Source organism: Camelus dromedarius, chromosome 26 (genome assembly GCF_036321535.1).
Source record: "Camelus dromedarius isolate mCamDro1 chromosome 26, mCamDro1.pat, whole genome shotgun sequence".
NCBI lineage: Eukaryota > Metazoa > Chordata > Mammalia > Artiodactyla > Camelidae > Camelus > Camelus dromedarius.
Window position 1 is genome coordinate 10250709 of NC_087461.1, and position 14905 is coordinate 10265613.

Sequence of the window (14905 nt, forward strand, 5' to 3'; positions counted from 1 at the left end):
GGTAAAAGCAGAAAAGCCAGACTTTCAGTTTATGAAGGGAAACAGCTATCACCATTTTTCTATACGTTGGAAGTGTGAATTGACTGTGCGGTACACTAATACCACAGCTGCTCTTTTTCAACTTGGTTTGGCTAAGTTAATTCTATGGGCTGCAGGAATAGCTCTTCCCATACACCCTCAAAAGCACACAAGTCATTTTTTAAACTGTGTATTTTTATATGTTTATAGGCATGAAGTAAAAATGTCTGGGTAAAAATGGTGTTTGTACTGTCTTCTGTGCCCAGACTGGCACCATGCACACCATTCACTTCTCTAGGAATCCAGGTAGGTGGAGGGGAATGAAATTTGAACCCAAAACATTCACATTTGGAATTCGTAAAAGAATAGACGTCACCTCCATGAATTCAGTCAACAATTACCTATTGAGCACCTACTATGTGCCAGGGACTCGTTAATGTCCTCGTATAGACATAACAGTGAACAAAACAATTAAAGTCTCCTACCCTCAAGAAACTTCCTTTCTATTAGGGGAACCAGACAACTAACAAAATTAATTTATAAATTAATGTTAAGTAGTGTTAAATGTTCTGAATAAAAATAAAGCAACATAAAGAGACAGAGTGTATCTGTGTGGGAAAGAGGCAGGAATAGAAAATTAGACAAAAAGACCAGGGTTGGGAAAATGCCTTCCTTAATAGTTTGCTCGACTCTTCCTAAAATCAGCAAGAACTGTCTTTAATGTTCACTGAAAGACTTCAAACATACTGATACTTTAGTCAAGGTGTTTCATACTATATAACAATAATACAAATGAAACAAAGACTTAAAACAAAAAACGTTGACATTTTCAGGTTTCCCGTTTACTACTATAATATTTCAAGCTGTGATCAACAGGATAGACTCAACACTAAATACCAATAATGACTGCTGCACTGGAGTATTTTAGGACTTTCCCAACTTTGGGTGCCTCCCAGACTAAAGGAACTATGTGGAACTACATGACCCATTTTAATTTTATCCCCTCTTCTGATATTGAGCTGTGTGTGCTTCAGAAATTACTAATACAGTATCGTCCACATATAATACATTAAGTACCAGTAACTATTTAGAAAGTAGCAAAGAAAGCACAGAAAATTTAATGACTGCTGAATTTAAGGGAAAAATCCAAATTCAAATAATCAGTTTTATATAATACAGTTAATATAGTAAGGCAACATTTAAAACTCACTTTGAAGTGTTTCAAGTTCAGCTCTAGTCAATGCATCTTCCTTTTCCTTCAATCTTGTTTCTTTATATTTGGTATAAAACTGACCAGCATCCTGCAAAAAGAAGTTACAAATAAATTAAAACAAAAGTCAGTTTGCTTTGATGGTATTTTCCATGTAACTTCAACTGAAAGTGGTATATTCATTTAGCAAGCAGTCTTCCTTTGTGGTTATGTTTTCACATTTTATGACAAGCAGAAGAAACTGAATAAGCAGTTCTTTGTGATTTTTCTCTTAGAGAACTAATGAAAGCCAGAAATTACATATAAATTTAAGTAAAGTCTTTTCTTTCAGATACATGAGGGAGGCATCTTCTCCCTGTTTTCTTCTATTGTGTATTTTCTCAATATTCTGTATGGACAGAGAGCAGAAAAACACACTTGCTGGACTGAACTGGATTATTTGGTAGCACAGTAAATTATACTATTGTGACTAACAAAGCACTAACACTGTTTTCGTATTAGTCCCTTAACGCCAAAGGATTTTCAAAATCATTATATATAAATCTGATTATGAAACCTCTATGACCACATAGATACAAGTGGAAGCTGTCATTCTTCCAGCGCACTTAGACACCAGTTCCTACCACAGAGAGGTGAGGGTTGAGGACACATACTGTGCACAGACACTGAAGTGTCAAGATACAGAGGCTAGTCTCAAGGAGTAGCGTTTAGGATAGGTAAGACTTTCGCAGAGTGCAGAAAAAAGACTAAGCCTTCAATAATTACAGACATGGAAAGAAACAAGTTGGTGCTCTAGGCATATCAAGAGCCTGACACTGAAAAAAGCAAAAATGGATCATTTTCCACCACCCCTTGACTCAAACCTCATCTGTTCTATAGCAATACTACTTGTAGCTGCCAGGCTACACCGTGCTATGCTTTCATGTCTCTCTGTAATGCTTTGCCTTCTAGCTGGAATATTTTGCTCCCCTACCATTATTCTGAAGAACTCTTACTCATCCTTGAAAACCCTACTCAAGCATCACCTCTTTTGTAAGTCTTTCTGACCTTTCCCCGGCAGAGTAAATCTCTCCTGTATACTGCTTCTGTATTTAAATGGATTTCTTTGATTGCCTGTATCACGCTATATCCTGACCTAGAAAATGAGAAATTTGAGATAGGAGTAATAGTATGCTCAGCACAGTATCTAGCATCGAGCAGGCACTCAATGAGTATTCTCTGAACTGAACTAGATTGAAATATATGAGAAACCTTGTTAAGAAAGAAATAAGGGCTTGATGACTGACTGCTGTGGAATAAGAAAAAGAGGATAAATCTACGGTAACATTCTCACGTTGCAAGATTCCTAGGACAGAAAAATCATAGACCCATCTGAGAGTTTTATTTCTGCAGGAAACAAAGGAACAAAATCAATCCTTGGCTCTATCTTGATTCAGATGTAAATGCATGAACACTTAAACCTTGGAATGGGATTATCTCTTTTCATCTGTGATTGTCCAAAGTAAAGATTTCTCCTGGGGTCTGTGTCTCCTGGGGTTATATCAGAACTCTTCTACCTGATACTTAATTAGAGAAATCATAGGGCATTTCTAAAATCACTGAATAAATATAATAAAGGTGTATCTCTTATTCTTTCCATTCTCACCTCATTTCTTCTAGAAGGTTCCCATACGCCCTGGACCAGCTAAATGGTATAATTTAGAGGGTGTAGAAGTCATGCACCTGACTTACTCATCCTCCCATGCCCTTATGTACTTTAAATTTCATCAGGGTTTAGGGTTAAGAATGTATGGCCTCTTAACATTCCTCGCACCCCTAAAAAACTCAATCTCAGAACAGTCTTATTTTACATTAAACCGTATCAGTCATTCATTCCTTGGTATGAATGAATGAGTGGGCTTATTAGCTTCTTTCCAGAGAGTGATTTTTAATAGTTGGGAAAAGGTCGGAAAGGCATCGCCTTCTTCAGGGAAATAACAAAGGCTGCACCGTGTAAGGAAAGAAGGGTACAGATAAGTTAGTGATGAGGCGTGAAAGAAGGGAAACTGAAATCAGACACCACAGTATAGTAGAGTGAGACAGAAAAGTGATGGCGGGGGCAGATTTTAGAGGCAGGCTACCTGGATTCAGAGGTCAGCTTTGCCATCTCACTAGCTACGTGACATTCAGCATTACTTCACTTTTTGATGGGTGGATCTTCTCTTCCATAAAACGGGGATAATAAGAGCACCTAAGTCATAGAGCTGTCAGAAAGATAAAATGTGCTAATACATGGGACACCCTGAGGCCCTGTATGTGTTAACCTATTTTTATTATCACTTCAGCATTTTGCCAAGAACGTTACTCTCCACCACAAAGTAAGGGTGAGTTTTTCTGTTTTATACTTAACCAAAAACAAAACTCCGCCTGCAGAATCCTGTCTTGCTTACCTGACTTCTTTTCACCTGAACCCTCTTCGCCACAGCGCAAAAAGCTTTTGCTGGAGAAATCTCTTCCTCTGGTCCTACCAAATTTGAACACTTCTCTGCTAATGTTTCTTCCTCCTGCTACAGCACAGAATTCCACTAAAAATTCCCTTCTGAAATGCCCACTAGATTCAAAACCACACTAACTCAGGATAGCAATGCACCCAATCACCTTAATCTACTCCATCTAATTCCAAGACTTCTAACACATTCCCTCGTCTCACTCACCATTTATTCTAAGCAAAGAACCCTATCCTCTTTTTGCTCCATTTCTAAGCATTTATTTAAATGTTCATGCTTTTTCTTTCCTTCATATCTTACTTGTACTTTTGAATTATAATTACAATATGCTCACTCTAAGAAGCATTACTTCTTTAATAAACCTATAATCTCAAACAATTCTACTATACCCAACAAACTCTACATTGTTCCAACAATCCTTCTGTAAGTTTGGTGTCCTACACTGTAAGATGCACTGACAAACTAGAAGACTTTAAAAGGAAAGTGATCAAACGGTGAAGGGGCTTGAAACTATAAATATATATAGTGTGTGTATGCATATATATACACATACACACATACATATAAATACACACATATACTTATATATACACACATATATTTTACACTGAAGTATAGTTGATTTATAATACTGTGTTAGTTTCAAGTATACAGCAAAGTGATATATTTTTTTCAGATTACTTTCCATTAGCGGTTATTATAAAAAATTGAATATAGTTTCCTGTGCTATACAGTAAATCTTGGTTGCTTATCTATTTTATGTATAGTAGTTCGTAACTGTTAATCCTATACTCCTAATTTATCCTTCCCCACTTCCGTTTCCCCTCTGGTAAACATGTTGTCTACATCTGTGACTCTAGGCTTGAAAGTATATTTAAAAGGGATTGAAGATGAAAAAATTCAGGATAATTTTTGATTTTGGATAAATCTAACAAATAGCTTTCTTTCCCTCCCACTCTTCATGAGAAGCTAATTTCATGCGACCATCATTGTTAAGTAGGGAAAATAAACACAAAGTTTCATTTTGATAGTCCAAAATAAGCCCCAGTTAACCTACACAGGAAATGATACATTCCTTGTGGCCATAAACTCATCCATTTTTGAAACAATGCCTGGCACATAATAGACACTTAGCAAGTATTTGATGAGCGAACAAATGCTTACTTTAATCAATCAGGGCTCTGGACTAAGTTTAGCTCCATAATCCTGCATTAAAACTATAGACTTTACATTGTTCCAAACAGAGAGTTCTGACCTCGAGGAATTTATACTCTTATTGACAGAACATGAGGAAAAGCTTTTACTATATAATCAACTCTCTTAATACTCAACAAAATTTCTTGGAGGGCTCTGCATAGACATAAAGCAGAGGACTGATTTTACCTTATAGAACTATGACTGACTTAAAGAATTTACATGTTATGGGTGGTTCTTTGTACGCAAATACATAGCATGGGCTCCTGCACTGGAAGGTGTTAAACAAATTTATTTCTAGTTTTACTTCCAGTTATTTACTGAAGCACTATTATATGTGTTGTATTTTGTTAGGATATATGAGGATTATATAAGACAAGCAGTTGCCCTTAAAGCATATGTAAAAATAACTATGGATATTAACCAAAATAAAGAATATAAACTCCAAGAGAACGGGGATTTTTGCCTTATAATTTTTTTTTTTTAATTTCCAGGGCCTAGAAGAGTATCTAGCCCATAGTAAGCTCTCAATAAATATTTGTGGAACGTATTAGTGGAAGATGAGTGGTGCTCATCCAACATTCTATCTGTTTCCCCACATTTCTTTATCATCTTGAGATTAGGTGGGGTGATGGGATTGGTTCTGGATGGGCTGTGGTTGGCAATACCATGTATCATTTTAAACCAAACATCAAAAAGCTTGTGCAGTCCTCCAGCTCTCTACTCTCGCAGTGGTGAGCAAGGAGGCCACACGTTCCAGGTGGGTACAGCTACAAGACATCATTATTCTAAGTCCCTAAATGGCTGGCTAGAGCAGAATGCCCCCTTCACCGCCAACCAGTAGTAAATAAGAGGCAAACACTGGAAAAAAAATTTCAAGTCACTGGAATTCCAGAATGATCTGTACCATACCATAGTCTATCCTGATTTATACAAATACCAAGTGCTATGAAGTCAGCACAGAGATTATACAACGGGAAGTTTTCAGTTGGCCTGATCAGGAAAGGCTTCATAATGATGACAATTTAGCTAAGCCTGCAATATTTCCAAGATTAGTGAGCTACAAGATGGAAGATATCCATTCTTATAAACCTTTCTTTTTAACATTATTGTCATAGTTTAAGTGATAAAATAACATGCTGAGCTGGCACTGTTTATCATGTTTTGGTTTACTTTTACTTCTCCTTACAAACTTCAAAATATTAAATGATAAAAAAAAAATTTAGGAAAGAAGGGAGTTGATTTAGAGTGGTATAAGCAGGGAACTGGTACCACCTGTCCTAAAGGCAATAAGGAACAGGGAAGAACTCAGAGGACAGGGAGCTGCACGGAGGATGGAGGATGCCCCACCTCTGTGTCCGACAGCACTAGTCTCTTCTGCTTGAAGCTTACGTACAACCTTCAGTATAGGAGACTATCTTAAGCACATTTTTAGAAATCTGCCCACAAGTCCAGTTGCTCTATATCAATTTTGCTCTCCCACTGACTTACAATCTCAGAAGTACATATAATGTGTAATTACATACAATATATAACATTACAATGAAGAATACAGGAAAACTTTTAAATTTCATACTTTGAATAAGAGTCAATTTTTTTTGTACGGAACTATGATAATACTAAATTCACAAGAAGAAAAATAAAACAAAAGAAGAAGCTTTGCTCTCCTCTCTTTGAGTCAGCAGCATTCAAAGAAATGGAAGGGCCAAAAGCTCCTTTTTCCATCTGGGTAAAGAGGGAGAGATCACAGAAGTCATCTATTCAGCCCCAAATCAACGCGAGAATCCTTCTACAATTTTTATAATAATTACAATCTGCCTCAATCCTCTTATGGAGAATTTAAGATCAGACGGCTTATTCACTCACTATAACACTAGCTACTCAGCTCATTACCCAGCTGTTGAAAAAATTTATTCTTTCTTAGCTTTTTATATTTCTTATATTTTAAATTTATTTTCATCTGCTTTAAGTTTCACTTCTACCATTAATTAGTTGTGTCGCTTTGGGCAAACTGTCTCACCAATGAGTCTTAAGTATTTTTCATCTCTAAATTATGGAGCTGATGAGGCTGCATATCGCTAACATCCTACCTAACACTCTGCGGTTTTTAAATCTTTAAAATCTTTTCTACAAAACTCTACTTTATATTCTGTCTTTGGACCGCCGAATAATTGCATCTTATGCCCTCCTTTCAGAGGGTGGAAGGAATGGAATCTTTGTTGCGAGGTCTTTCCAATTTTCCTGCATCCCTTTGTCCTTCTGTGGCAGTGGAGTTTCAGCCTTATAAAAATTCAGACGAGCTTTTCCATCCTTTTTCATTTGTTTACATATACCCTATGTAAAGTATGTCTGTGTGCAAAAATTTTTCAAAAAGTTACAAGAGTACTAACAGTAAGCTTCCTCACCCCTCGGAAAATCTGTGTCTAACTCTGAGTAGAAAGAAGGACAGGCAACTCAGCTTGCTACAAATGCCTCCTAGCCTTTTAGAAGCTTTTTTCCCTGCTAATTAGCTGTGAATGTTTTGTTTATTTGGTTTCTGACAGAGTCCCAGCAAGCAGAAGCAAAGGGGCTAGAAATGAAGGGCCCTCACTATAGAGAGGGTGACCTCCAGCCTTGTCCACAGCTGTAGTTTCCAAGGAAGAAGCTTCCTGGGAGGGAGGAAGCCTCCATTTATGAATAGTTTTGTATAAAGTACAATATTCCTGTTACTCTCTTGAGCAACTTTAATTTTATTTTAATTTTTAAAGGTAAAAGCCATAGCACTACAGAGAAGATTCCTCCATTTTCTCAGCCACTGCTCCTTGGCAACCTGTAAATCCTGATGGGGGTGGAGATATGCATGCTGGCAATTTCCTACAATACTTTCTAGTCTGTGTCCAGATAAGATCAGCTTGGTAATGAGAAAAGATAGGACTGGGACTTAACAATGGGAAAAATGAACAACTTGAGGCATTGCACACGTAAAGGAGTTGTATATTTTATAAATTATGTTACTAACAAATGTAACATAGCAGGTAGAGAGAAACTGAAATGGTACATTGCCAGAAAATCAAACTATCGAGCAAATCAATGCTGAATACTTACTTAAGACCTATTTCATCTCAGAAAATGTAGAGAACTATGAACTATGAATTAGATTGCTGATCACTTGGGATATTTAGCACCTACTGACCTTGTATGAGAAGTTAATGGTATTAACAATCTAAATTATTATGGACCCAAATATATGAAGCTCCAATACAAACAGGCCGTCACAAAAATAAACCAAGTTACAAGAGTTAAAATGAAAATATGCACATAGCCTTGGTTATATTTCATCAGCTGTCTGCTACTTTCATGGCTATGAACATGTTTCAGAACACATACAGTCAATTTAAAAAATATCAAGAAGGGCATTTTGGAGGTTAGAAAAATTTCTTGGGGTTATAGGCTGCATATAGTCAACACGGAAGACTGGTTAAGTCAGATTCCAAGAGAATGCGTCCTCCCTTCAAAACTATCATGAGAACAGAAATAGACCGGTAAGATAGGAAAGTGTCACTGGGGCCGTATTTTTAACATTAAAATTAAATTCCAGCCTCAAAGTACACAATGCCACTCCTGATACAGGCCAAGTTCCTTGTTAAATTCTAATTCATATTCCGACTCTTCTGTTGATCATTCCACCTGCTTTTCTCGCAATCGAAATAGTCTTATCAAGTTCTCCCACCTCCTCGGCATCCAGTCATGCATTTTCTCCTCTCTAATGCTCTCTCATTTAGAAATACTCCCTGTATTCTTTTTCTTTGGTTTCTCATCTGATTTTTTAATTTTCTGCCCACGTGGGTACATGAATGATATGGAGACACACATTTTGCTAAATACAGTGCATACATACAAATTTCCTCGAAGATCTTCCAGTCTAGGAAATGTCTGAGATTAACGTAACATCAAATATTTCACATGTATCAAATTATAGTCGTTTTCAGTGATTGGCCTCATTCTTCTTCGAATCTACCAAGTCTTACAATTCCTCCTATTATCTTTTTCGGAGCAAAGGAAAGGAACAAAACCCAGGGCTGGAGGTAATAAAGACCTTCTCAAAAAGCAAGGGGGAGCTACCAAAGAAATACTTTTACCTCTTCCCTGCCCGATCACAGAACCACTGTGAGTATTTGATGCCCATGATGCACTTAAACTCTCCCATTCCTAACAATGAATGTATACACATCTTTGACAGATGTGTGTTATGGAAACACGTTCCTGTCTAAATGTCCTTTAACAGGTTTGTCAGATTTATCTGTTAGCGTATAAATTCCTAAATGGCTATATTCAGAGTCTAGAGACCTGGGATATAGTCATAGATGACAGTAATGAGCTAGCTATGTGGCATTTTATTTTTTAAAAACAAGCAGTTGTACAATGCTTTCCTCGGCGTTCTTTGTGACTGTGTGGGGAACTACCGCATCTATGACACTATTTCTGTACACTGCCTAGTACACAGAGTGGGAGCTTCACTGTCAAGTGTCTACTCATCTTTCAAGACTCCATTCAAGTGGCTCCTCTTTTTAGTTTTCCTTGGTTTTCCTAAATAGAGACAATCTTACTTCTCTGAACATCTCCAGGAGTCACTGTTTATATCACACGTGTGAAGCTTATACCGTATTGTGTCACCATTATTTTAATTCATGTGACACCACCTCTGCCTGACTGCAAGGTCCAAGCAGGCATGTTCACCTCTACAGCCTCTTCCACTGTCCTCTGATACAGCATTTAACACATTGAACCTGCAGAACTGTTTTTCAAAACATAACTAGTAGAAGCTTTATACATCAAATATTGCTATAATTATTCTCATTTGTAATTTGGGGGGAGGGATAGAAAACAATTTAGGTAAAGTAACTAGGCAACAAGAAGTTTTCTTAGGGCCTTAGATGCTAAGTAATACACAGTGAACTTCGGAGCATAAACTGACCCAGAACTGCCACTTTTCCAAATCCTGCTGGATAACCCACCACGTAAGCATGTGAAGTATAATAAAGGGATGGGTATTTAGAGGGAGAATGGGGGCTGGGGGGAGCTGGAGATGAAGAGCTGTTGAGAAGACAAGGAGAAAATTTGGGAACAGGTTCTGCTAGTGTGAAGGCCATTTGCTGCAAGTATCCGGGTCTCCCACTGTCAGCTTGGACCACCCTCTGTCTTACCCAACAGCTATATGCTTACACAGAATGCGTGGTGCTCAGTTTTAATGAACTTTTCATGAAACTCAAGGGATTCACACACTGAAGTAAAACTCCCTTAACTGATACTTGTTTAACTATGCTTATATGAGCTCACTGTATTAGCTCTGAAACCCATGTGTTTCAGTGATTCTTGTAATTATGATTCAATTAAATGTTATAAAAAAAGATGAAAACTGAGTAGCAAATTTTCTATGAAAACCAATGAAGGCTCAATGAAAGAGTGGCTAAAAGAGCTGTTCACCAGATGTACCTAAGTCGATGATACAAGACTGAGGGACATCACAAAAATCTCTAAGGCTTATATAATTACATTGCTTCATAAGAGTGTAGTTTAACTCTTCTCTAAAGAAATCACCTGGAAATTTGTCCTTAAAGAAACCAAGATGATAGGTATGGTTTATGCAAGAAAGGACTCCTACTTTAAAATAAAACAAAGGCCTTATATCACAAGAGTGGTGAAAAAATGTAAAGCACATGCTTAAAATGTTTAAGGTCATATGTATCATTTTTTACACTGAGGGCTCTGGTAGGGCTTTTTTTTTTTTTTTAAATCACCACTGTATAGTTACCAATCCAGACTGCTTCAGGTAAAAAGGGCTCCTTCGAAATTTCTTAAAAACTTTATTTAAGAAGATCTCATAAAAGTGTCATAAAAATTTCAGAGTTGTAGACAAGGTATATGTATTTACATTACACAATTTTATGAATGATTAACTAATACCAAGGTCACAGCAGGTTGGGAGGAAAAAAGCAGACAAAATCTAATCCTAACAGTAACCATTCAGTAAGTACTGATGCCTGTGAAAGCATAAGCTATACATTTATTGATCTAAAAATACTTTCACTATTACAATTTGTATCAGAGTCTACTATATTATATTATTCTGTTGGTGAAGAGCAAAACTTTAAAATTCAAATCGATTCAATAGTTTAAGAAAGCAGTTTCTGAAGAGGCTAAAAAGTTTTTGTAAAATTCCTATAAGTCTTCTACAAATTTGTGATGAGGCAAAACACTTAAAGTAATAACTTGTAGATCTAAGCCATTTTAATAAATTGATTCTACTTTTGCAACCTGCTCTGCATGTTAACCAAGAAGTATGTTAATTTTACCAAATAAACTTTGTTTCAAATGACTTAGATTAAAATTATAAAGAAGTGTTTCAGACTGACATTTTATGTGATATTTTATGTATACTGTCACATAATTATATTTTAAATTTATCTACACTCTGGCTTCCTATTGCATAGGTTCTAAAGGTAGCAAAAAATAATTATTCTTAAAAACATAAGAAAACGTCCTAAAATATTTTTCTGTCACATCTTCGCTCACATATACCAGTATAATAAATACACTTTCCCCTCTCTCTTATTAAGTCTTACAGACAGAGCATACAAGGATTGTGGATTTTTACTCAAATAAACAGTATACTAAACAACTCAAAAACAAAGGTTTTTAATTACCAAAATGTTTCAACTGTCTCTATTAACTGCAAACAAAATGATTCTATAAGCAATAACAATTAAGATAAACTATTTTGATTAAAGCACTGATGAATAATTTCTCAAAGGCTAGAAAGAAACACTCCTAATTTTTAGTTCATTTTCCCTTCAAATATAATATTTTCATTATTAGAGGAAAAAGAGGAATAAAATACAGAAGTTTGAGTCATTCATTTCCTTAAATGATTAGGAATGACAGCTCTGTTATATGAAAAAGTGGGTAGGACTGATTAGAAATTATCCTTCTCTCTTGCTGTTTTCTGAAATGAAGTATTTCCTCTCCAAAATTACAACCTCAAAGAACCTCAAAATTCGTACATCAAAACTATTATATATTCTTTCAAATATGTTTATGTGTTAGAAATTTTCTAACCAGATGCAATAATTAAAATTAGCAAAGCAATAAAATACATCTTGGCATTCTAAATATAAAAAAATAAGAGAAACTGCCATATAATTTTTTATTGTTTGATCACAACTATCAACAGAAACTGATTACTATTACAAGACAAAATATCCTCACTCCTCTTAAAGTTGCAAATAAAATATAAAGCTCCATGTATTTCTGCTTAATTATACAAATGCTCATGGGTAAACCTTTTTCTCCCATACTATGTACTTAAATGCTATTAAAATAATGGTGACATATTTGAGTCTTGTTCTTTCTTATTAGATATGCCTTAAAGGACAATAGTGGATAAAATTTTCATTGCTTTTATGTCTGTCCTAAAGATAGTATTGTTTTTTCCTTTTTTTTTTTTTTCCAGTGTCTTAGAATTCTAAGGTGTTCTAAAAGCATTATAAGAGATACAGGAATAGAAACCTAAATAATTTTAGAACTATTCTAAATTAGGTTTATACTTCTAAAAATACTATTCAATTCAATCAGCATTATGAAGCATCGACTGTATATTCAGCATTCAGATAGCAGACATCGGCATAAATTATTTCATGAATAATTAAAATGAAAGCATCTAGTATTATATGAAAGAGGTATATCTTACCTGGATTAGATGAGGCAATGCTTTTAGTGTAAGGCAAAACCAAATTCCCAGCTTGCACGGGAGCAAATCATGCCATTGTGGTTTCATCAGTAATCTAAATGGAAAACAAAATGCAAAAACAAAGCAAAATATAGAAAGTTGAGAAACAAAATATTTTTATAAAGATCCTGAATTCTGTTTCAAATGGCTATTTCAATTTAAAAAATGAAGTTTTTCAGTGAAATATTTATGACAGTTATCACTTAATCTGACGTATCCTATCACAAAACATATTAGTCCAGCAAATGCAATTATGTATAGTAAGTAAGAGAATCGAGGCTAAGATTTTGGGGAAGGGGATGTGTAATCAAGTTATAAAGATAAAGAAACAAAAGCCCTCTTTCAAACCTGGACTTGTCATCAGATTGGCAAAATGAATTCTTAGACCTTATGATTACTTCAGCTATAAAAGACTGAACAGCATCAGAGTGCTCCCAAGTGCTGACAAGCAGATATGAAGACTGTAGCATAAACAAACCAATACATAAAAATTAATGTCATTTGCAGTTCACTGAAGCATTACTCACTGATGTCATCAGAACAGAAGAGAGGCAGAATAGTCTCTGATCTTCATCTCACATTGATCCAGTTCCTGGCCTGCTGTGTGAACTATTTAAACCCTTTATTTCTTTCTACGAATCAATAGAAGAAATGGTGTATCTCTTTGAGTGTACAGCGTATCACTGTCTCTACATATTGTCACTCCTGAGCTAAACACTAAAGTGACAGATTCTTCTGGTAATACTTTGTCCCTAAAGTTCAGTATAAAAATTTTGAACAACAAGAATTTGGGGGTTTAATTATTTAAGTATGTATTAATACTTTACAAGGGGGAAAAACCTGTTTAACTTTTGCTTAAGATCAGAATTTGTTTCATAAACTAATAACTAAACGTTATTAGTCTTTTATAAACAGAATGCAGATGTAAATGTCAGCATATCTGAAGCGGATATATGTGTGAAGTTGAATCATGTTAAAGACATATTTTAAAAACAGTTTCAAAGTATAAAATGTTTTTATATGCTCTCACCTTTCATTTTTTTCCGGAGCACCAAGTTTTGATACATCCACAGTCTTGCCGCCTGTCTTTTTTTTCTTTTCTCTCCTTTTTCTACTAAGCAGTTCATCCTTAATGTGGAAAAAATTATGGTTACAGGTTATCATTAACATGTACTCTTCAAATGTTATCAAGAGTCTTCTGTGAAGGGTAAACATTAGAGAAGAACATTTATGCAAATGTATGTAGGGTCCAACATGATTAAGTAAAATCATCAATCTTTAACAATAACTGTTGCCATGGTATCCAGTCCTTAAACACACATGAAGTTCAGCACTGTCAGTCATGTGTATCTCCATAGCAATCAAAGTTTTCTAAGAGAAAGCATTCAACTTACTTTTTCTCATTCAGCCAACTTTAATAATGTCACTTCAAAAAGAATGAGTAAACAGATGCTAATTCATGAATACTGATAAATATGTTTATCTTTAGCATATAAATAAAAGTCCATAGTAGGATAATCTATGTAGTAGTATAGTAGACTAAAAAAAGTAATGAATATTTTAACCAACTGATCTCTGAAATTGAAAAATTATACTCATTTCAAGTCTTAGTTAAAAGCTTTTAAAATAAATGTTCTTTATATAAGGGCCTGTGACATAAAAATTTCTAAAATCATTTTACAGAAAAATGTGTCTATTTGAAAGGTGACAATTAAGAAAGCATGGCTCTACCTTCTAATTTTCAGCTATGTATTTGAGCCTTCACAAAATTTAATAACAAACTCAAATGCTGCATTTTAAAAAAGTAGTGTATTTTCTTATGTCATAGGTCCTTGACTTAGAAACATATCAAATACTAAACACTTTGAGTACAAAAAATTAGAATAAGGAGTAGATAAAGAAAAGTTGAAATTTTCATCAGTGAAAAATAAATGCCTGAAATTCTATATGAAATTAAGGAGCCTAGGTCATTTGATTTATTACCAATACTTACCAGTTGTTTTTCCAGGTAGATTGACCAAACCACAGCATAATGACCCACTGTGAGAATAATGAACAAAAGTAATGCCAGCTCAGCATTGCTCATTTTTCTCACCCGCCTGTAGTAGAACACAGGCTGTCGCCAATCTGGAAGTCCATTGATCAGAATATCATCATACCTACAGCAGCAAATATAATATTCATGGGGAGTTTAAAATAAAAACAAAAAAAAACCTTTATTTTTTACCTAAA

The 14905-nt window shown here is 35.2% G+C and overlaps 1 protein-coding gene across 1 annotated transcript in view; it reads right to left on the reverse strand.

Annotated features, from left to right (window-relative positions):
- The window catches only part of DNAJC1 (DnaJ heat shock protein family (Hsp40) member C1), a 149484-nt gene that overhangs the window by 68772 nt on the left and 65807 nt on the right, over positions 1–14905 (reverse strand). The window contains exons 4-7 of the mRNA XM_031444710.1: positions 14667–14832; positions 13704–13801; positions 12635–12728; positions 1229–1319 (exon numbers count right to left, since the gene is read on the reverse strand). Of these exons, the coding sequence (XP_031300570.1) occupies positions 1229–1319; positions 12635–12728; positions 13704–13801; positions 14667–14832 (449 nt within the window). The remainder of the gene's footprint in view (positions 1–1228; positions 1320–12634; positions 12729–13703; positions 13802–14666; positions 14833–14905) is intronic.